The sequence below is a fragment of the Capricornis sumatraensis genome, chromosome 4 (assembly GCF_032405125.1).
Source record: "Capricornis sumatraensis isolate serow.1 chromosome 4, serow.2, whole genome shotgun sequence".
Taxonomy (NCBI): domain Eukaryota; kingdom Metazoa; phylum Chordata; class Mammalia; order Artiodactyla; family Bovidae; genus Capricornis; species Capricornis sumatraensis.
This window is the reverse complement of record NC_091072.1, coordinates 10,441,625-10,464,844: the sequence shown is the minus strand read 5'-3', so window position 1 is coordinate 10,464,844 and position 23,220 is coordinate 10,441,625. Positions and strand designations below refer to the sequence as shown.

At 41.3% G+C, this 23,220-nt stretch overlaps 1 protein-coding gene across 4 annotated transcripts in view; it reads left to right on the top strand.

Moving 5' to 3' along the window:
* The window catches only part of IDO2 (indoleamine 2,3-dioxygenase 2), a 64,665-nt gene that overhangs the window by 12,363 nt on the left and 29,082 nt on the right, over positions 1 to 23,220 (top strand). For 2 of the 4 annotated variants that reach the window (XM_068970915.1, XM_068970911.1), the window contains exons 2-4: positions 10,694 to 10,789; positions 17,758 to 17,877; positions 22,536 to 22,654. In XM_068970915.1, coding sequence (XP_068827016.1) covers positions 10,694 to 10,789; positions 17,758 to 17,877; positions 22,536 to 22,654 — 335 coding nt within the window. Of the gene's footprint in view, positions 1 to 2,676; positions 2,801 to 10,693; positions 10,790 to 17,757; positions 17,878 to 22,535; positions 22,655 to 23,220 lie in introns of those variants that run through there. The other 2 variants (XM_068970914.1, XM_068970912.1) reach the window with 2 other exon arrangements.

Sequence of the window (23,220 nt, the reverse complement as noted above, 5' to 3'; positions counted from 1 at the left end):
CATTATTCTCTAATGACTCCTGTGAACAAATTCATCCCTATCTCTGAAATCTATCTCTTGGCTGCTCACCTGTCTCTTTTCCACCCTAGTGCAATCCACCACCATTTCTTCCTGGACTGTTGCTTTGTAACCTGTCTTTATTTCCCCTCTTGCCCAACTATAATACATACCCTGCATGGCAGTCAGAGTGACCCTTAAATTTAAAAAAAATCAAGCCACATAACTCCTCTCTTTAAAACAAAATCCTATACTTTGATGTATCCTCAGAGGCTGCTTATGCTGCCTACCCATCTCTTCAAAGTCATCTAATATTTTTGTCTCCTCTTTACTTGGCAGCTATGTCACACCAGCCTCTTTCCATTTTTCCAGTCTTTTATTTCCCTAAAAATCTCTTTCAAATTCTACTCAGTCCAATAGATCACATTCTAATTTTTATAATACTAATAGTATCATCCAACTTTTCCTTACTGATATTTGGATGGTTTAATTTCACTTAAACTTTTAATTTTTTTTTTTAGCTTTCTGTACTATTTTCTCAACCAGAAGCTGATTTCATGAACCAGTATAATACAGTTTATGTTTCTATAAAATACATGACATCTATAAAATCTGTTCTTTTTTAGATTATAAATGTATTAAGAAGAACTATCCAAAGCAGAATGAAAGGAGGGCTGAGTTTTAGTCAGTATCACCTGGAGCCCTGTCTAATTATCAATTTCACTTTAGGATTACTTAATTACCTTCCTTAAGAACTATGCTCCTTTTTTGACATGCTGCTTACTATTGAGTAGGACTGAATCTCTGAAACTACATGTTAACTTGCAAATTTTTGCTCAAAAGAGCTGCAAGTGATTTCTGTTGAGTAGAAAATATAACCCTAAAGTTTGTGACGGTTGTGCCACAGAAGACATTAACCCATTACCATGTCTTTTAACTTAGCAATTAATTTTTTAGCATTCGTTTTTTTAAAACTCTAAATACTTTAGTCTATCAAATGCTTTTGAAGGAACTTGGGCATCCTGCTGAGTTTCTCATTAATAAACTAAATTTATTTTGGACATGCATTTCATATTTGAGTGAGTCATATTTCAACTTTTGAAAACTATACTTTGACAGATATAAAAGTCCAGAAAAAGAATAATATCAAATAGGAAACTGAAAAAAAAAATAGAAAAGAAGGCCACAGATTTTATTATTTCTGTCCATCCAATTTCTGGGTCTTCTTGTCACTGGAATAAGGGGAAGAAAAACATGTCAAGTTTCTCTGGACTTCTTATTCCCTTGCACTAAACATCTCACCATTCTCCGTGTGTTTACTCTCAGGAGGTGCTGGAAAGTACACTGAACTTTGAGTCAGAAGTGGTTTGGCCTGACCACCAACGAGATCGTAACCTTGGGAAAGTTACTTAATTTCTCTGGCTTGAACTTCCTCTATTTTGAAAGTGCACTAATGAGATAATCAATCCTAACTCACAACACAAGTGTAGATAGATTAAAGAAATAAGCATCAACAGTTACACTAGAAATATTCTAAAAAGAAGTAATATTGGGACAAAAAGAACTTTCTAAGTATAACCAAAAACCCAATGCATAAATGAAAATGCTGGCTCACTTGACTACTCTGATATGAATGGCAGTTTCATACCTGCACCCAAAATGCAATGACAAAGCATAAGACAAGATATTCAAACTCATCAAAAATTACAGAAATGTAAACAATACAATGATAACATGCAAAATTTCTGGAAAACCACACAAACTTCCGAGGGTCATTACTGCTAGATGAGAGGATGAGAACAAGAGTAATTTTACTTTCCACCTTCTAAATTCTGTGCTTTTTGACTGTCTTGCCATCAACATTGACTACATTATTTTAATCATCGTTTTTGAGAAAGGAATATTTTTGATGCTTATTTTATTATTAAATATTAAAATAACTATAGAATTTTAGTGCAAAGAATCCAATGTATGTAGCTTTAAAAATAACCACAAAAAAGTTTGGTAATGCTCAACCTTGTTAGAATCATAAATAAACTGACACTCCCATTATATATTACATATTATATAAATGCAACTATCAATTCATGTAACTTTTCTGTAAGAAAACCAAGAAGTAGCTCTCAACCATTCCACGTGCAAAAACCTTTCATTCAGTAAGTCCACATTTATAAATTTATCCTGTTAATGAGACCATACCTAAAAATGCACATATAGGAATGACTGTTTCAGATTTGTTAATGATAGCCAAAAATTGTAAGCAATTACCAATATTCATTCATAGCACATTAGGATTGTCAGCAGGTGTTGAAACAGATGTGATAGAGAAGTATTACCTAACACCAAAAGGGATGCTGTGTAGAGAAATACTCATCAGCTGGTCCTGCCCCCAACACTGTAACTTAAAAAAGAATCTGGCAGTCAGAAAGTAATGAAAATAATTCAATATTTTATTCAGCTGCTAGAGTAAAAACCCGCAGGAAGAGTGGGTACTTAACAAAAAACAGTTATTTGTTTATTTAAGTTTTATTTTTGGTTGCTCTGGGTCTTCACTGCTGTGCGTGGGCTTCCTCTAGTTGTGGGGAGTGGGGAACTATCCTTCCTTGCAGGGTGCTGACTTCCTATCATCATGGTGGCTTCTATTGTTGCGGAGTACAGACTCTAGGCACCCAGGCTTCAGCAGTCACAGGGCCCCAGCTCAGATGCTCCTCAGCATGTGGAATATTCCCGGATCAGCAATCAAACCCATGCCCCCTGCATTAACAGGTGGATTCTCAACCACTAGACCACCAAGGAAACCCTGGTGGGTACATTTTTAATGGATTGTAAACTAGCTTTAACATCCTTCCTCCCTTCACTTTTGAGGTCCCCACATCAGTGGTTTTCAAACTTTTGGTTACATTAGCTTCACCTACAGGGCTTGCTAAAACACAGAGGCTGGGTCCCAGCCCTGAGTTTTGGGTTCAATATGTCTGGCGAGGAGTCCCCCAAATTTGCATATCTAACAAGTTTTGACATCATCCCAGTGCTGCCAGACGGGAACTGCATTTGGAGAACCCAGAGGTTCTCAAAGCTCACTGTTTTCTTATATTTGCGGGGTGATACGGGAGTCCAAACACTTGAACTGTTTAAAGAAGGGAGAGGATGAAAAAGAGGAAGAAGGGTAAGAAGCACCTAGGAGTCTAAGGGGAAAGGAGGTATTAAAGAATAGAGGGTGGCTTAGATTGAGGAACAAGGGAGTATTTAAAGATTTCAATGCAAGCCCAGAAACAAAAATCCAGGATGCTGTATACATTATTATGTTATATTATATATTATAATATAATTATATTATATATTATAATATAGTAAAGTAATTATTATACTAATATATAATTTATATATGTAATTATAATTATTTATATATATATATGTATGTATATACGTATATATATAACTGAGTTCAGTGCCTGGTGTGAGAACTACAATCCCACAGGATGTGTCACGTGATTTGTGGGACTGTAGTTCCCACACGAGGTATTAAACTCAGGCCACCAGTGTGAAAGTACCAAGTCCTAACCACATGGAATTCCCCAGGGTGCTTTAATTCTCAGAATATAAACCCTTTTCTAGGTACCAAAGAAAGAAAGCCAGAAGTGATGACTGACTTACAGCTTTTTCTCAAACCCATTTAAAAAAGACCTCCCGAATACTATGAGTCTCTTTCTGTAATTTCCTTTGAAAATATTATATTCCCTTGTCTCTGTTGCTGCATTCAATTGTTGTTGGTAAAACAGGAGAAAAACAAGTTGCCAGTTCAGAGTCAGTTAACCATAAATCTCTCTGCCTCTGTGAGTGTGAGCATTCTCGACTCCACCCCCACTCTGTAAATCCCCAAACCTGGGTCAGTTATCAGCTTTCTTCAATTCTGCATCACTGCTAGGGAAAATGACCATTATCCTTATAAGTGTTTTTCACTCTGGGAGACTAGGGGAGTGTAGTGGACTCTACCTTGAGAAATTGAGGAACAGAGTGAAGAATACATGAGGAGAAAATGGTACAGTTTCTTCTTTGTGAATACCCACATTGCTGGGGCCCTGGGCAAGTCACCCCTGAATATACCTCACGCATATTGATTATTTGTCTTCTGTTCTTTACATTCTTTCTTTCTTTCTTTCTTTTTTTTTTTTTTTTGATGTGGACTACTTTTAAAGTCTTTCTTTAATTTTGTTACCATATTGCTTCTGTTTTATGTTTTGACTCTTTGACTACAAAGCATGTAGGATCTTCATTTCCCAACAAGGGCTTGAAGCCATACCACCTGCATTGGAAGGCAAAATCCCAACCACTGGACCAGCAGGGAAGTCCTTCATAGTGATTATATTGAACTAAAGTTACTAAAGAAACAGTCAGGGTGGGAAGTGGGAGGGAGGATCATATATATACCCATGGCTGATTCATGTCGACATATGGCAGAAACCAACACAATATTGTAAAGCAATTATCCTCCAATTAAAAGCAAATTTTAAAAAATAAAAGAAAAAGACCATTTAAAACCAGAAAGAAACAGTAAGTTCAAATGGAACTTTGACCCTCTTTTCTGTCTCCCTAGAATCAGGAAATAAATCTCTGCTATGAAAGATGCCCTCCTTGCATATGGAGATAGGAAGACACCCTTATCACCATAGGCAGGGAATTTGAGCCTAGAAGCCTAAAAAAATAAAACCCTGTTAGTTCTTTAATTGATGACCCCAGGACAAGACTGTATAGATTCTTCACTAAATTCCTGAAGCCCAAGGTTCATTGTCTTGTCCATTCATCACAGATTTATCATTACTTTGTCTAAAAAGAATAAAAGTTGCCTGCTATGGTCACTTCTCAGGTCCCATTTCTTCGGTCCCATTTCTAATAGTCTGTGTGCACAAGCTATTAATAACATTCCTTTCTTTTTCTCCTGTTAATCTGTTTTGTGTCAATTTACTGTGAGTCCAGACTCAAGAACTTAGGAAAGGTAGAGGGGAAAATTCCCCCCCCCCGGACTATATCTATATTAAAAATTTTTAATTATGAAATTATGATAATCTGGTATAATTTGAGAAAGCTACAAAAGGGTGCCCCAATTTGTCCTGAATTGATAGAAGATAGAAAGCAGAGGATTAAATAAAGTCTATAATTTTCACAGGTTGTGCATTGGATGTTAGATTCACCCAGTTTTATTTTACTTTCTGAGAAATAAGTGACTTATTGGTAACTTATAGACCTACAGCTCTCCAAACTGTTTTCAAACTTTCCTGGGTTTTCTAAGTCATGATACTGCATTATAATATACCTACTATGCATTGTGATATATTTGTATTTTGTGTTTAATTTCCTGTTCCTTCTCCTATAATGAATTTAACATGCACCTCTCTCCTCAAATCATACAACCTGACTCTACACTACCGTTTGCTGAGAAATTAAGTTCATAAGAAATGAATTCCTTCATACTTCAGACTTTCTTGTTCTCTTTATTTAAAAAAAATTATTGATTTTTATTTTTGGCTGTGCTGGGTCTTCGTTGCTGCTCGGGATTTTCCTAGTTACAGCGAGTGGGGCCTACTGTCTCCTTGTGTTGCACAGGCTTCTTATTGCAGTGGCTTCTCTTGCTGTGGCTCTAGGACGTGTGGCTCAGTAGTTGTGGCTCCCCGGCTCTGGAGCACAGACTCATCAGTTGTGGCACATGGACTTAGTTGCTGTGAGGCATATGGGAACTTCCCAGACCAGGGATGGAACTCTGTCTCCTGCATTGGCAGGCAGATTCTTTACCACTAAGCCGCCAGGGCAGCCCTCCTATTCCTTTAACTATGTTCCATCGGGGCTCTTTCTCTTCTCCTCCCCTTCCTCATGATTCTTTTCTTTTTTATTTCCTCTCTCCTTTTTCTTTAGTCTGTGCTTCTTGAGTAGCAGACTGTAAACCACTCAAATCTTTTATTCTTCAGTGGAAACAGCTCTCAAACACAAACTTCCCCCTTGTTAATGCTCTATGTTGTTGTTTCATCGCTAAGTCGTGTCTGACTCTTTGCAACCCCATGGACTGTAGCCTACCTGGCTCCTCTACTCATGGGATATTCCAGGCAAGAATACTGGAGTGGGTCGCCATTTCCTTCTCAAGGGGATCTTCCTGACCCAGGGATTGAACCTGCGTCTCCTGCTTTGGCAGGAGGATTCTTTACCACTGAGCCACCTGGGAAGCCCTAATACCTTATGGTGCTCCCAAAAAAGTAATTCACGTATTCAGTCTCTATGCTTTTACCTCTTCAGTACACTATACTCAAACCCTGTTTCCATGACCCCGATCTGAATTGGTGTATATGTGTTAGTGATGTTTCAGTCTTTATTTTAAATAGGTAACCTTACTTAAAATGATGCATTTGACCATTTGATAGATAAATCGCTGTTGTTGTTCACTCACTCAGTTATGTCCGATTCTTTGAGACTCCATGGACTGCAGCAAGTCAGACTTCCTTGTTCTTAACCATCTCCCAGAGTTTGCTCAAACTCATGTCCATTGAGTCAATGATACCATCCAACCACCTAATCCTCTGTTGCCTCCCTTACCCCTGCCTTCAGTCATTCCCAGTATCAGGGTCTTTTCCAGTGAGTCAGCTGTTCACATCAGGTGGCCGAAGTATTGGAGCTTCAGCTTCAGCATGAGGCCTTCCAATGACTATTTCAGGTTGATTTCTTTTAAGATTGACTAGTTTGATCTCCTTGCAGTCCAAGGGACTCTCAAGAGTCTTCTCTAGCAACCAGTTCAAAAGCATCAATTCTTTGGCTCTCAGCGTTTTTGTTGTTGTTGTTGGTTATCTTTTTTTTTTTTTTTCTATTTTAAAATTTTATTTTTACTTCATTTTGCTTTACAATACTATATTGGTTTTGCCATACATTGACATGAATCCGCCACGGGTGTACATGAGTTCCCAATCCTGAACCCCTCTCCCATCTCCCAGCCCATATCATCTCTCTGGATCTTCCTCGTGCACCAGCCCCAAGCATCCTGTATCCTATATCGAACATAGACTGGCGATTCATTTCAGCAGATGAATGGCTCTCAGCCTTTTTTATGGTCCAACTCTCACATCCAGAGAACCCTGACTACTGGAAAAGCCATAGCTTTGACTATACAAAACTTTGTTGGCAAATTGATGCCTCTGCCTTTAATATGCTGTCTAGGTTGGTCATAGCTTTTCTTCCAAGAAGCAAGTGTCTTTTAATTTCATGGCTGCAGTCACCATCTGCAGTGGTTTTGGATGTCAAGAAAATAAAGTCTGTCACTGTTTCCATCGTTTCCCCATCTATTTGTCATGAAGTGATGGAACCGGATGCCATGATCTTAGTTTTTGAATGTTGAGTTTTAAGCCAGCTTTTTCACTCTCTTTCACTTTCGTCAAGAGGCTCTTTAGTTCCTTTTTGCTTTCTGCCATTAGGGTGGTATCTACATATTTGATGTTATTGATATTTCTCCCAGCAATCTTGATTCCAGTTAGTGTTCCATCCAGCCTGGCATTTCACATGATGTGAAATGCATAGAAGTTAAATAAGTAGGGTGACAATATTTAGCCTTGACATACTCCTTTCCCAATTTGGAACTGGTCTATTGCTTCATGTCCAGTTCTAATTGCTGCTTCTTGACCTGCATGCAAATTTCTCAGGAAGCTGGTAAGGTGGTCTGGTATTCCCATCTCTTTAAGAATTTTCCAGAGTTTGTTGTCTTCCACAGAGTCAAAGGCTTTAGCATAGTCAATGAAGTAGAAGTAGGTGCTTTTTTAAAAATTCCCTTGCTTCTTCCATGAGCCAACAGATGTTGACAATTTGACCTCTGGTTCCTCTGCCTTTTCTGAATCTAGCTTGTACATCTGAAAGTTCTCACTTGGTGTACTGTTGAAGCCTAGCTTGAAGGATTTTGAGCATTACCTTGCTAGCACATGAAATGAGCACAATTGTAAGGTAGTTTGAATATTCTTTAGGATTGGAATGAAAATTTACCTTTTCCAGTCTATGGGTACTGCTAAGATTTCCAAACTTGCTGGCATGTTGAGTGCAACACTTTAACAGCATCATCTTTTAGGATTTCAAATAGCACAACTGGAATCCCACCATCTCCACTAGCTTTATTCATAGTGATGCTTTCTAAGGCCTTCCCACTTGACTTCACACTCCAGGATGCCTGGCTCTAGGTGAGTGATCATGCCATTGTGGCTATCTGGGTCATAAAGATCTTTTTTGAATAGTTCTTCTGTATATTCTTGCCACCTCTGCTTAATATTCTCTGTTTCTGTTACATCCATACTGTTTCTGTCCTTTATTGTGCCCACCTTTGCATGAAACGTGCCTTTGGTATTTCTAATTTTCTTGATGAGATCTCTAATCTTTCCCATTCTATTGTTTTCCTCTATTTCTTTACATTGTTCACTTAAGAAGTCTTAAAAGATGTCTGGCTCTCCAAGAAACCCTCTAATGGCTTGACTTCCATAGGGTGGTTCTTTTCTGGCTCATTGAGCCTCTGTGCATATCTTCATAATCTGAATTGCTGGATTTATTTTCTCTGCCTGCCTTGTAAGATCCCCCAGTGCATTGATCTAAGCCTTCCCTTTTCACTATGCAACTTCTCCTGAATTATCTTTGTATACTCTTGCCATTTTCACCACAAAGTGGTATTTGCACTACTATGATACTCCCAATTGCATATTTCTAACATTAATTTTCTCCTGAACTCCCAATTGTATATCCAGCTGCCCAGTATATAGCCATATCTTGACATTCCATGGATATTTTAGGTGACATTCCATGGATTTTTTAGACAGATCTAAAAATAAATTCAGTTCTAATGAGGTGGATGAAACTGGAGCCTATTATACAGAGTGAAGTAAGCTAGAAAGAAAAACACCAATACAGTATACTAACGCATATATATGGCATTTAAAAAGATGGTTACAATAACCCTGTATGCGAGACAGCAAAAGAGACACAGATGTATAGAACAGTCTTTTGGACTCTGTGGGAGAGGGAGAGGGTGGGATAATTTGGGAGAATGGCATTGAAACATGTACAATACCATACATGAAATGAATCGCCAGTCCAGGTTCGATGCATGATACTGGATGCTTGGGGCTGGTGCACTGGGATGACCCAGAGGAATGGTACAGGGAGGGAGGAGGGAGGAGGGTTCAGGATGGGGAACACGTGTATACCTGTGGTGGATTCATGCTGATGTATGGCAAAACCAATACAATATTGTAAAGTAATTAACCTCCAATTAAAATAAATAAATTTATATTTTAAAGTATATAAAATAAATAAACAAATAAATATAAATAAATTCAGTATTATATGCCCTGTCTGTGACTCCACCTGTATTTCTGTTTCAATTCATGGTGTTCTCACCAATTCATCTAATCACCTGATCCATGGAAATCATCCTCACTGCCTCTACCTTTTTTTTCCCCCAATTTCTTTTAAATCGGAGGATAATTGCTTCACAATATTGTGTTGGTTTCAGCTGTACAACAATGTGAATCATCCATAAGCGTACATATAGCCCCTCTCTCTTGACCCTCCCTCTCACCTCCCCCCATGCCACCCCCTAGGTCATCACAGAGTGCCGGGCTGGGCTCCCTGTGTTATATAGACGCTTCCCACTAGCTTTCTATTTTATGCAGAGTAATGTGTAAATATCAATGCTACTCCCTCACTTCGTCCCACCCTCTCCTTCCCCTGCTGTGTCTACAAGTCCATTTTCTGTGTCTCTATTCTTGTCCTGCAAATGGCTTCATTAGCACCACCTTTTTAGATTTCTTATATGTGAGTTAATACATGATAGCTCTTTTTCTCCTTCTGACTTACTTCATTCTGTATAACAGGTTCTAGGTTCATCCACCTCACTAATGGATGAGTGACTTCCATTTGTTATGAGTCATTTGTCATTACTTTGTCATTTCTTTTAAACTTTAGATTTGAGTAATACTGAATGATCTGTAATCCCAAGAACAGATGATTTATCCATCATCTGCTCTGTTTCAAAACATGCCTTCTCATCCTCAAATTGCCAACTAGAATAGCCACTTTCAGACCCTAATACTGGCCCCATCTGTCATGTTTCTCTGACCATTTCCCTTTAATCCTCTAGAATAACCAACAGAATTAACCACTTCCTCCTCTTCTAGTTCTTAAGTGTACTGTGCCATGTTAAGTCACTTGAGTAGTGTCTAGCTCTTTGTGACCACACGGACTGTAACCCTCCAGGCTCCTCTGTCCATGGGAATTCTCCAGACAAGAATACTGGAGTGGGTTGCCATGCTTTTCTCCAAGGGATCTTCCTGACCCAGGGATCAAACCCACGTCTCTTGCGGCTCCTGCATTGTAGGCAGATTCTTTACCACTGAGCCCCTGGGGGAGCCCTTTCTTAAGCTTACACACAGCCATAATCAAACATATTATACTGCATTGGTTATGTCTGATGACACTTTATTTATCCCACAGTAGTCACATGCTCCTAACCGCAAGCACTGCATTTTAGTCACCTGTGTATCAGTGCCTCACATCGGATTCAGTGAATTCTCAGTATTTGTTGAATAGAATTGATCTGAATTCTGCCTTAAGACTGAAATCTGAAAGTGGCAATGAGGCTGCTTCACAGAGAGGTCTGAAATACTGAGACATTTGAATTTTCTGAATGCAGAGAGAACTCCCTGGTCACTATAGTCCTTGGATGGAAATTGCCAGCAGACTTCCCCAGCTGATTGAGAGCCACCAGCTTCGAGCGCAAGTAAACGAGGTACAACATTTTGTGTTCTTCTCCTTGACCCTTTCTCACCACCCTATTTTCATCCTCTCACCACTTTTCTTTCTCAGCATTGTAGACATGGATCAGCTGACCACTCACTATGGTGACTTCATCCACAGAACTAAAACAATCTCCCTCCTGGTGATGAGTGGAATAACACTTGCTTCTGGTATGATGTGTGTTTCCCTAAAATTTCCAGAGCCTACACAGAACAATTCATGGACTATATTATATTAAGCACTCAACAAATATTTGTTTTTTAAATAAAGAAGGCAATCTGGTTGAGAATTGTCAGGAAATTGATGGATAAGATGTAGCTGGGTCAGGATAGGCATGGAATTCTCAGTGTCCTCACGCCAAGGCCCATTGTCAGGGTTCCCCTCCCTCTGGGTGAAGTCACACTGATATATTGTTGGAGTCCTATAAAAGAGTTGAGCCAAGAGACTTTCTCAGTTATACAGCCAGTGTTAGCAGATTCTTCAGAAATCATTGATAAGCCTTAATCAGAAAGGAATAACAACGAAACTAGGGGACTTACAGAGAAATATAGGACTATTTATCTATGATAATAAGTACTAAAAGGTAATTTAACACCTATTTGAACAGCTAACATTTTTTAAAATCTGGCAATAGCAAACACTGGTGATGATATATGCAAAGAGACTCTCATTCACATTGCTGATGAGAATGCAAAATATCACAGCTACCCTGGAAGAAGGCCTGCAAAATATCATAGCTACCCTGGCAGGTTCTTTTTAAAACAAAAAAAAAACTTATAATTTTGTGTTAAGGTATAGCTCTGATGGCTCAGAAAGATCTCTGCCTGCAATGCGGAAGACCCAGGTTTTATCCCTGGGTTAGGAAGAGCCCCTGGAGAAGGGAATAGCTACCCCACTCCCAGTATTCTTGCCTAGAGAATTATATGGACAGAGGAGCCTGGCAGGCTACAGTCCAAGGAGTCTCAAAGAGTCGGACACAACTGAGCGACTAACACTTTCACTTTCACTCATAGCCACTTAACAATGTTATGATAGTTTCCGGTGAACAGGGAAGAGGCTTAACCATACACATACATGTGTCCATTCTCAAACTCCCCTTCCATCCAGGTGGCAGATTCAAATAAAGAATTACCATATGAGCCAGCAATCACATTACTACATATTTACCCAAGTAAACTGAAATTTTGTGTTCATGCCAAAGCTGATGTGTAAGTGATTACCTAAACCAGAAACCACCAAGATGTCCCTCAACAGGGGAATTTCAAACTGAGTACAAAGGCCTGAACATTTGTGTGGTTCCCAAATTCATACACTGAAATCCTAATCCCCAATGTGATGGTGTTAGGAGGCAGAGCTTTTGGAGGTGATTAGTCAGAGATCTCCTGAGAAACAGACTCTTTTTTTTTTCCTATCTATCCAGAAAGAGACTTATTAGGAGGGATTGACTCACATGATTACCTAAGCTGAAAAGTCCCACAATCTGCCACCTGCAAGTTGGAGGAGGCCCAGGAAAGCTGAGAACCCATGAGCCAGTGGTGCAAGTTCCAGGCTGAGTCTGAAGATCTAAGAACTAGGAGTGCTAATGCTAGGGGTCAGGGAAGTGGCTGTTCCAGCTTAAACAGAGCAAAGTCATCCTTTCTCCACTATTTTGTTCTATTCAGGCCCTAAACGGAGCAGTGATTCCACCGGAGCTGGTGAGGTGAGGTTCCTTACTCAGTCTCCACATTTCTTCCAGAACCTCTCAGAGACACACCCCAAAATGTTTACCAGCCATCTGGGCTTCTCTTAACCTAGTCAAACTGATGCATTAAATCGACCAACACCCAAGGTAATCAGATCATGAGAGAAGAAGGGGATAGTCATAAATGGGATGGGTGCCCTTATCAGAGTGACCCCAGGGCTCTATGACACTCTGTTGCTGTCATGGGAAGATTCAGCAAGAAGATAGCAAGACGGTTCTCAACAGAACCCAATCATGCTGGCACCCTGATCTTGGACTGCCAGCTTCCAAAATCAAAATAGTTAAATTTCCATTGTTCATAAGCCATCTAGCCTGTGGTACTTTGTTACAGCAGTCTGGAAGACACTGAGTTGTCTTCATATGACGGAATGCTATTCAGTGGCAAAAAGGAATAAGCTATTGGTTTATTCAACAATATGGATAAACTTTATGTACATTTTGCTAAATGAAACATGTCAGAACCGAAAAGTTACATATCCCGATTCCATTCATGTGACATTGCAGAGAAGGTGAACACTATAAGGACAGAACAGAGGTCAATGGTGATGAGGGGCTGAGGAGAAATGATTACAAAAGGGGGATTTTAGGATAACATAACTGTCATCTATGGTATTCTGGTGGTGGATACGTGCTTTTATGCATTTGTGAAACCCACAGAATTGTACATCACATAGTGAAGTGTCTGCAAATTTTAAAATATTAACCAGAATGTTGGAAGATGCTGGAACGGAATGCAGACAATAACACCTAGGTGAATCTAGCTGTCTTACAGATGCATAACATCATTTTAGGGAAGAGGGTAGGGAAGAGGAGGTGACCTAAGTTACTCAGGAAAGTGATGCTGTGACTGATGCTGGGTTAAAAAAGAACCATTTGTAATCACTGTGCTCAAGCTGGTGAATTTGTTTTGCAAAGCAGTACAGTTGAACAATTCTGAAACCACTGTGTGTGTGTGTGTGTGTGTGTGTGTGTGTGTGTGTGTACACACACACTAGGCTGAGCAAATAAATTAATGAATTGTGGATGATATTTTACTGTCAGAGATGCAAGTTATACATTAGCAAGGGAGGAAAATAAGATCAACCTGTGACACCAGGTTAGAGTGGAGACATCTGATATGTTTAGCATTTTAGCATCATTTATGTGGGTTCTTTGGAGAAGGAAATGGCAACCCACTCCTGTATTGTTGCCTTGAGAATCCCATGGACAGAGGAACCTGGTAGACTACAGTCCATGGGGTCGCAAGAGTCGGACACAACTCTGACTAAACCACAATCACCATGTGGGTTCTTTACCCCTAGCGCCACCTGGGACGCCCTTATATACACACACATGCACACTGATACACAGATGGACAAATAAAGTTATGTGGATAAACAGTGTATCTAATAGGTGTATGGGCTTGCCAGGTAGCTCAGTGGTAAAGAATCTTCCTGTCAAGCAGGAGATGCGAGTTCTATCCCTAGGTAAGGAAATACCCTGCAGAAGGAAATGGCAGCCCAGTTCAGTATTCTTGCCTGGGAAATCCCATTGACAAAGGAGCTTGGTGGCCTATAGCCCACGGGATTGCCAAAGAGTTGGACACGGCTTAGGGACTAAACAGCAGCAGCAGCATAACAAGTGTACACACACACAACTTGCTGCTTATTCATCCAGTCGTGTCAGACTCTTTGCAACCACGTACACTGTAGCCCTTGAGGCTCCTCTTTCCACTGGATTCTCTAGGCAAGAATATTGGAGTGGATTCCTATGCCCCCGTCCAGGGGATCTTCCCGACCCAGGGATGGAACCCAGGTCTCCTGCATTGCAGGCAGATTCTTTACCCCTGAGCCACCAGGGCACACCTCCACCCCCATACACATGCATTATTTCCTAACTTTGCCCACTGTGAGAATCTAGAAACAGTGGGATCACAGTAGCAAAGAGCAAACCCAGTGTCCATTTATTTGAACTCTTTTCCAATCAATGGAAGTAGAGCTCCTTGGAGAAAGAGTTGATTATAAATCCTGAGCTAGGAAAAATAGAAGGTGACCCCAGAACATCTTGGGACTTTATTCCTTTACCTTGAGGCTGCAGGGTAGGTAGCCAATAGCCACTCATGGCCACTGAGCCCTTGAAATATGACTGGGACAAATTAACATGTCAGATATCCATTGGATTTTGAAGACTTACTATAAAAGGAGAGTGTAAAATATCTCAATATTTTTAATATTGATCTTGTGTTAACATTTTGCACATATTAACCTTGATAAAATGTTATTAAAAATTCCAATTTAGTGTTTTTTTTCTTTCCTATTTTTATAAAATGTGGCTGATAGAAAATGTAAAATGACACATATGGGTTTCAGATTTCCATCTGGCAGAGCACAGGGCGGTGGCCCGCAGAACTGAACTGGAACCCTGGCTCAGCCCCTCCTGGCTCTGTTCAGTTCAGTTCAGTTCAGTTGCTCAGTCATGTCCAACTCTTTGTGACCCCATGAATCGCAGCACACCAGGCCTCCCTGTCCATCACCAACTCCCAAAGTTCACTCAGACTCATGTCCATAGAGTCAGTGATGCCATCCAGCCATCTCATCCTCTGTCGTCCCCTTCTCCTCCTGCCCTCAATCCCTCCCAGCATCAGAGTCTTTTCCAGTGAGTCAACTCTTCGCCTGAGGTGGCCAAAGTACTGGAGTTTCAGCTTTAGCATCATTCCTTCCAAAGAAATCCCAGGGCTGATCTCCTTCAGAATGGACTGATTGGATCTCCTTGCAGTCCAAAGGCTCTCAAGAGTCTTCTCCAACACCACAGTTCAAAAGCATCAATTATTCAGTGCTCAGCCTTCTTCACAGTCCAACTCTCACATCCATACATGACCAAATGAGAAACCATAGCCTTGACTAGATGGATCTTTGTTGGCAAAGTAATGTCTCCGCTTTTGAATATGCTATCTAGATTGGTCATAACTTTTCTTCCAAGGAGTAAGCGTATTTTAATTTCATGGCTGCAGTCACCATCTGCAGTGATTTTGGAGCCCCAAAAAATAAAGTCTGACACTGTTTCCACTGTTTCCCCATCTATTTCCCATGAAGTGATGGGACCAGATGCCATGATCTTCATTTTCTGAATTGTGAGCTTTAGGCCAACTTTTTCACTCTCCTCTTTCACTTTCATCAAGAGGCTTTTTAGCTCCTCTTCACTTTCTGCCATAAGGGTGGGGTCATCTGCATATCTGAGGTTACTGATATTTCTCCCGGCAATCTTGATTCCAGCTTGTGTTTCTTCCAGCCCAGCGTTTCTCATAATGTACTCTGCATAGAAGTTAAGTAAACAGGGTGACAATATACAGCCTTGACGTACTCCTTTTCCTATTTGGAACCAGTCTGTTGTTCCATGTCCAGTTCTAACTGTTGCTTCCTGACCTGCATACAGATTTCTCAAGAGGCAGGTCAGGTGGTCTGGTATTGCCATCTCTTGAAGAATTTTCCACAGTTTCTTGTGATCCACACAGTCAAAGGCTTTGGCATAGTCAATAAAGCAGAAATAGATGTTTTTCTGGAACTCTCTTGCTTTTTCCATGATCCAGCGGATGTTGGCAATTTGATCTCTGGTTCCTCTGCCTTTTCTAAAGCCAGCTTGAACATCAGGAAGTTCACGGTTCACATATTGTTGAAGCCTGGCTTGGAGAATTTTGAGCATTGCTTTACTAGCATGTGAGATGAGTGCAATTGTGTGGTAGTTTGAGCATTCTTTGGCATTGCCTTTCTTTGGGATTGGAAGGAAAATTGACCTTTTCCATTCCTGTGGCCACTGTTGAGTTTTCCAAATTTGCTGGCATATTGTAACCTTGGGCAAGTATCTTACCCTCGCTGATCCTCAGTTCTGGCCTGTGGGTCTTGGGAGTAGATGGGATACCAACCTGAGTGAGAAGCTTTTAGCATCAAGGCTTGGACACTTTAATAACTGCCTTAGAGTAAGTACTGAATAAATAACTGTGGTTGTAATTTTCAGGCTGGTTCTTGTTAAAATGCAATATCTCAGTGGTCCCCCCAACGCTGCCTTTCCCCTCTTCCCTCCCTTCCCCGCCCACACCCCCCTAATGCACAGAACTTTCAAGATTGTATCTCAGCCGATTTTTAGGGCAAAATGTGGAATCTGGTACAAATCGGAAGACAGGGAAAGGCTGCCCCTAGCGGACCGTGGAGGAAGGGGTCCCATCGCAGAGGCAGAAGCTTCTGCGAGGCGGTGGGCGATAGGACCCCTGGTCCCATCCCACTCCCCTCTCAAAGAGATACATGCCACGTCCACGACCACCCTTCTGGCGCTTGGGACCCCAGAGAGGGGCACCTGGAAGGATCTAGATCAGACTGTGTCTAGAACTGGGGGCAGGATAGGGAGACAGAGGAAACCCAGCGGGGATGTGCAGGGAAATTAGAGCTCAGAGGCTGTTGGTGTCAACCGAAAAAGGCAGGATGGCCCGAACTAAACTGAGAAACTGGTACTATTTGCATAGGCGTGGCTGTCAGTAATAAAATATTTGTGTACAGTGTATTGCTTTCAACGGCAACGTGGCCTTCACACTTCCTTATGACTGGGTATGTCTGGCAGGACAGAGAGACACAGCCCAAAGAGGTAGGAAGCGGTGAAGGGAAAAGACCCACCCAGGGTCACTGGAAGGGTTCGGACAAAGACTATACAGCCTTTGGGGTCCCCTCGACCACTTTCTGGTAGGGAATTTGTTGGGTGGATTCCTAACTCCGTTGGGCTATGTTTACCTTTTCACCTAGGAATTACACCGAGAGTTACACCCACAGCAGCTGGGCTGCTACTGGGGTTCAACGGTACCCATTAAGCAGGTGTATGATAAGGCAGGATTGTAAAAGTTGCCTTGGGAGACTCCCCATTTGATACATGATATCAGTCTTGGGACTATGTTATTCTGTTTATAGAACACTCCAATCAAGCTGCCACTTCAGTAATGGTGACCAGTGTCCAGGCACTACCATGGGCACAATTTGAAGGCTTGCATGGGATGTACATATTGGTATTTCATGAACAATATCATGTGAAAGACCTCTTTTACTGCAATATCCTAAGATCAGGGCAGAAATGAGTGTGTGAGGATCACCTTAAGTAAAAGATAACCTACCAGTTATACCCAAAGGACCCTTCAAGCCACAAAACTCCCACGGCCATTGCACCCCCACAACTGGTAACCTCTTGACATTTCTCCTGAACAGATGCCGCTCTTGAACTGCCAGTTCCTCACAGGTTACCGAGAGTGGCGCCTGGCACACCTAGTCCTGAGCTTTATCACCATGGGGTATGTCTGGCAGGACGGAGAGACGCAGCCCAAAGAGGTAGGGACAAAGGGACTCCTGTCTTGTCATCTGGGAGGTTCCCTGTACCTGGAGAACACTGTCTACACTGTTTTCCTGAAAAATGGGTCCTTTCATGTTCTTCCCTTTGGGTCTGAGATGTAGGAAGTGTAAAGGCTTCCCAGGCGGGTCAATGGTAAATAATCTGCCTGCAATACAGGAGAGATGAGTTCAATCCCTGGGTCGGGAGGATCTCCTGGAGAAGGAAATGGCAACCCACTCCAGTATTTTTGCCTGAGAAAGCCCATGAACAGAGGAGGCTGGGGGCCTACAGTCTGTGAGGGTCTCAAAGAGTCAGACATGACTTAGCTATTACCCAAGAGCAGCAGTAAAATGAAGTGCAAAAGGCCCATTTAAATGAAAGACCATTTCTCCCCACCTGGCCAGGAAGTTAATTTTCTTCAGAACTGGGAGCCTTTTCATTTATTTTTTAATTTTTTTTCTTCTTTCTGACACTCACCTTCTTCTAGGAATTTTAAACTGTTGCATTTGAAAGCAAGCCATAAGATATTATGAAACACTGAATGGCTTCCATTTTACAGCATTTTGTGCTCTTACACACATCAGTAACTGCCGGGGTCCAGCCCCGGTGAATCCAGGGAATTTGAAGCAGGGACGGGGTCGGCAAAGAAAAACTTATTTACTCAGAAATATAAAGAGAGATTAGGAAAGAATAGTGTAGTAGGAAAATTAGTGGAGACGACGCTAAATAACTTGGTTTACATGGAGAACCAATAAAACTCCAAGACAAGGGGTTTGCACCGTCTACGTAGGCCACCGGCGCCCACTTGAATAGTGGAGGGTGCCCCGCCTTGGGCTCCCTCTCGCGTGGGTCTTAGAAGCCAGGGCAAATAAGTAGACACGGTGAGCCTCCATGCTCCAGATGGGAATTCAGCCAGAAAATGGAGAAAAGAATGACATGGGGGAGACAAGCATCGGTGCCAGACCCACAACTTTATTTTCAAAAGCAGCTCATATACCCCAAGTTGTACATAAAGAAATAATGGAATATGCAGTGTTATGCAGGGGCAGCAGTCCTGGCCCTTATTGAGACCAGGCTTTCCTTTTGCATACCTTCCCATATACAAAAGTTCTTAGGTGGTTTTACATCCTTTTCTGGCCAGGGGGCCTGTTAACATTTTTATGGCTCTTTTCCTAGATAAATGTCTATCAACCAGAGAACTCATTTTCCCCTGAAGTGTTTTTTCATTAATCTGCATCACCCTCAAAATATAAATAAAGTTACATTCCTATAGAACAAAGGTGCAGTGGGTTATAACAAAAAAAGTACTTAACTCAAAGATCTAATGTTGCTAATGCCAGGGTTACTACCTGTTTTTTCTACATACCAACTATATCAACAAATAAAAGATATGAAAACTTGGCAGCAAGTATTGGCTCAATAAATGAAACCCTTAATCAGTCCTATTCTAAATGATTTTGACTCCTCAGAAGCCCCTACATTCCTAGGATGTTTTAAGCTTCCTGTGCTTCTTGCATTCGGGAGGCCGCAAACAATCACATGTGCAGCTGTAAGAGTCTGGCAGGCTAGAAAGTCATCAGAGGGGATTTTGGATTGAAACACTCTTATTATGCCCAGGAGACTTATTATCTAAAAGCTCTAAATTAACTTTTTCCAGAAAAAGGTGGTGGAGGGACAGCCCCCTGTTAATGTCAGAAGAGTAGGTGGAAAGCATAACACAGTAAAGCAGGCAGACTCTGGTTTGGGGGCAGATGCACGAGCAGATCCAGCAAGGCTCCCTTAAGGCCTGACTCGCCTTTGCCTGTCGGGCCCCTTAACCTCATGACCTTTGCCATGGGTGGGACTCCTCATGCTGGCTCCCAGCAAGTAACCACAGTGTTCACAATCTCATACACTAAGTATAGCAATGCTGTACCCATTTTACAGGCAGCCAAGGACTACAAGTTAAATTTCTGGCCCAAGGGTAGGTAGCAAGTTTGTGGAAAATCCAGGGTCACAACCCAGACCTTCTGATTTCCCTAATGCAGCCTTCATTCCCCAGAGACACACATTACCATTTATAACACTATGCTTACTTTTTTGATGTTGCTTGTTATCTACCAAATGCTGGTCTGTCTCTTAAAATTTCATGCAATTCTCTTCTGACTCCTTGCATAACTTTTTATGGTATCTATCTGAACCTCAGAACATGAAGTCTTTGAGTTTCACTTCCCTCAGTATAAATTACTATTGCTTTCACTTTTTAATAAATGTACCTCTTACAGAAATCAGGATGTTACCCTTGTTCTGCTTCTCCAAGCTTGAGTGAGCCACCTGTTCTTACTTTGTTTGCCTAGGTTTATTCTACCATTTGTCTCTCAAGTAAATAGAGGAGACTCCCAGTGATGAAAGCAAAGCAAAGCAGAGAACTGTTGCAGACTGTTTTAATGTCAGGACGTCTAACTTTAAAGAGTCATGTGTTTGATGTTGGAAAGTTTGAAGTCTAGGCACACATGACAGTACATCCCAATGGATTTTTCCTCCTCTTTCTGTTCTCCAGACCACCATCCTCAACTGGGGAAGGGATCAAGTAGGTGAAAAGGGAGGAAGACACCAGCTTCCGGTGTATCTACGACCTTCCAGATCACCACTGAGCTCCCTACACCCATTCCCACACACAACCTCAAACCATCTCTACTTTCCCTGTATTTCCTCCTTTAACTTTCCTACTATGGAGACACCTCATTTCTGCACTCTCTGTCCCTCCCTTCTCCTGCCCTCCATCTTTCCCAGCATCAGGGTCTTTTCCAGTGAGTCAGCTCTTCACATCAGGCGGCCAAAGGACTGGAACTTCAGCTTTAGCATCAGTCCTTCCAATGAATATTCAGGACTGATCTCCTTTAGGATGGACTGGTTGGATCTCCTTGCAGTCCAAGGGACTCTCAAGAGTCTTCTCCAGCACCACAGTTTGAAAGCATCTTCAGTGCTCAGCCTTCTTTATGGTCCAACATTCACACCCATATATGACTACTGAAAAGTCATAACTTCGACTATATGTACCTTTGTCTCAGATTTTTAATACGCTGTCTAGCCTTGTCATAGCTTTCCTTCCAAGGAGCAAATGTCTTTTTAATTTTGTGGCTGCAGCCACTGCAGTGATTTGGGAGCCCAAGAAAATAAAATCTGTCACTGCTTCCACTTTTCCCGCATCTATTTGCCATGAAGTGATGGGACTGGATGTCATGATCCTAGTTTTATGAATGCTAAGTTTTAAGCCAGCTCTCTTTCATTCTCATCAAGAGGCTCTTTAGCTCCTCTCCACTTTCTGTGAATAGATATTTTTACATTAAGGGGGAAGGAAGTTGGAAGTGGGAGAGAGGAGGCATAAGAATGTTCTTTTGGATCTATTTAGCCTTGTTGATGTTAGAGCCCCCCACTCCCATCCCCATGGGTCCTGGCAACTTTTCTGGATATTTGGACAAATAGAGTTCTTTAGAGTGGCCCTCAGATTTCTCAGGAATTGAATGGGGACTGTTCTGAGGTGACTTACTTGAAGTGGCTGTTGGGTGTGATGAAATGTTCTAGTCTTCCCATCCATCTTCCTGAGAAAAGGACACATGCACATATATATACATGCACATATATATACATGCACATATATATATATATACAAACACATACACATATTTGTTCCTAAAACTAAGATTATACACAAAACACTTGTATGCAGATATCTACATTATCTATCTGGATATATATATATATATATATATATATATATATATATATAAATATATACAGACAGAGAGAGGGATACTTTCCCACTGCTCATCAACTCAGTCCCCACTTATGCCTCAACATTTGTTCGTGCTCTTCATTGTACAATTTTCAGAGATTATTTTATACTATATATGTACATACATGTTCCAATTTTATACCTTTCACATATATTTCAGGCCATACTCATAAATAATAATCCACTAGGTTGTTAAAGAATAAATATGAGAGTGGGATGTGTGTTATATTTATATTAATTATATGGATATATGTCAATTAATTATATATATTAATTGCATGGATTAATTATATGGATCACTCATATAATTCCATTTTTATTCTCAGGTTGTTTCTTTGCCACATGATTTTTAGGAATTAAAAACAGATTGACATAGCTGCTCAGTCATGTCCAACTCTTTGAGACCACATGAACTGGGGCTTTGTCAGGCTCCTCCGTCCAGGGGATGCTCTGGGCAAGGATACTGGAGTGAGTTGCCTTGCCCTCCTCCAGGGGATCTTCCTGACCCAGGGATCGAAGTCACATCTCTTATGCCTCCTGCATTGGCAGGCAGGCTCTTTACTGTTAGTACCACCTGGGAAGCTCATACACTATTGTTACCATGTATAAAACAGATAGCAAATGAGAACCTACTATATAGCACAGGGAACTCGACTCAGTGCTCTGTGGTGACCTAAATCAGGAGGAAATCCAAAAAAGAGGGGCTATACGTACACATGTAGCTGATTCACTTTCCTGTACTAACTACACAGGAGCTAATTATACAGAAACTAACACAGCATTGTGAAACAACTATATGCCAATAAAAAGAAAAGAGACAGATTGCTTCCTCCATTGCATTCTTTCTATAATGTGCTAACTGTCTGCATTTATATCCGCAAGATTCTGCCAAGAAACCTTGCCCTGCCCTTTGTCGAGGTCTCCAGGAACCTGGGGCTTCCTCCTATCCTTGTTCACTCGGACTTGGTGCTGGCCAACTGGGCTACTAGGAATCCAGGAGGGTAAGACCCGGAGAGGGTGCTTGGGATATGAACAAATGAGAACCGGGTAAGGGAGAGGTCTGTGATTTCTCTTGCTGCAGGAAAAGGCCAAACTTTGTCAGCTCTTTTGGATGAGCTCATATTTATTACCTGGGGCCTTCCCTTGTGACTCAGATATTAAAGAATCTGCCTGCAATGTGGGAGACCCAGGTTCGATCTCTGGGTCCAGAAGATCCCCTGGAGAAGGAAATGGCCACCCACTCCAGTATTCTAGCCTAGGAAATTCGATAAACAGAGGAGCCTGGCAGGCTACAATCCATGTGGTCACAAGGAGTCAGACATGACTGAGCGACTAACACACTTGTGGTGCCAAAGAAGGGGTGAACTTAAACACAAGTGCAAAATCCACAGTTTGCAGAAGTTTCCTCTCCACCCACTCTGAACACGCTGGGACAAGTTGTTACAGAGATATAAAAGGAACAAGATAAATTGCCTGGATGGCCACAAGCTCAGTGTTTTGAGTCTGATACGTATATTGAGATTTGGCTCACTCTTTGTTACACTAAGACCTGTAGGGAAGAAGACTT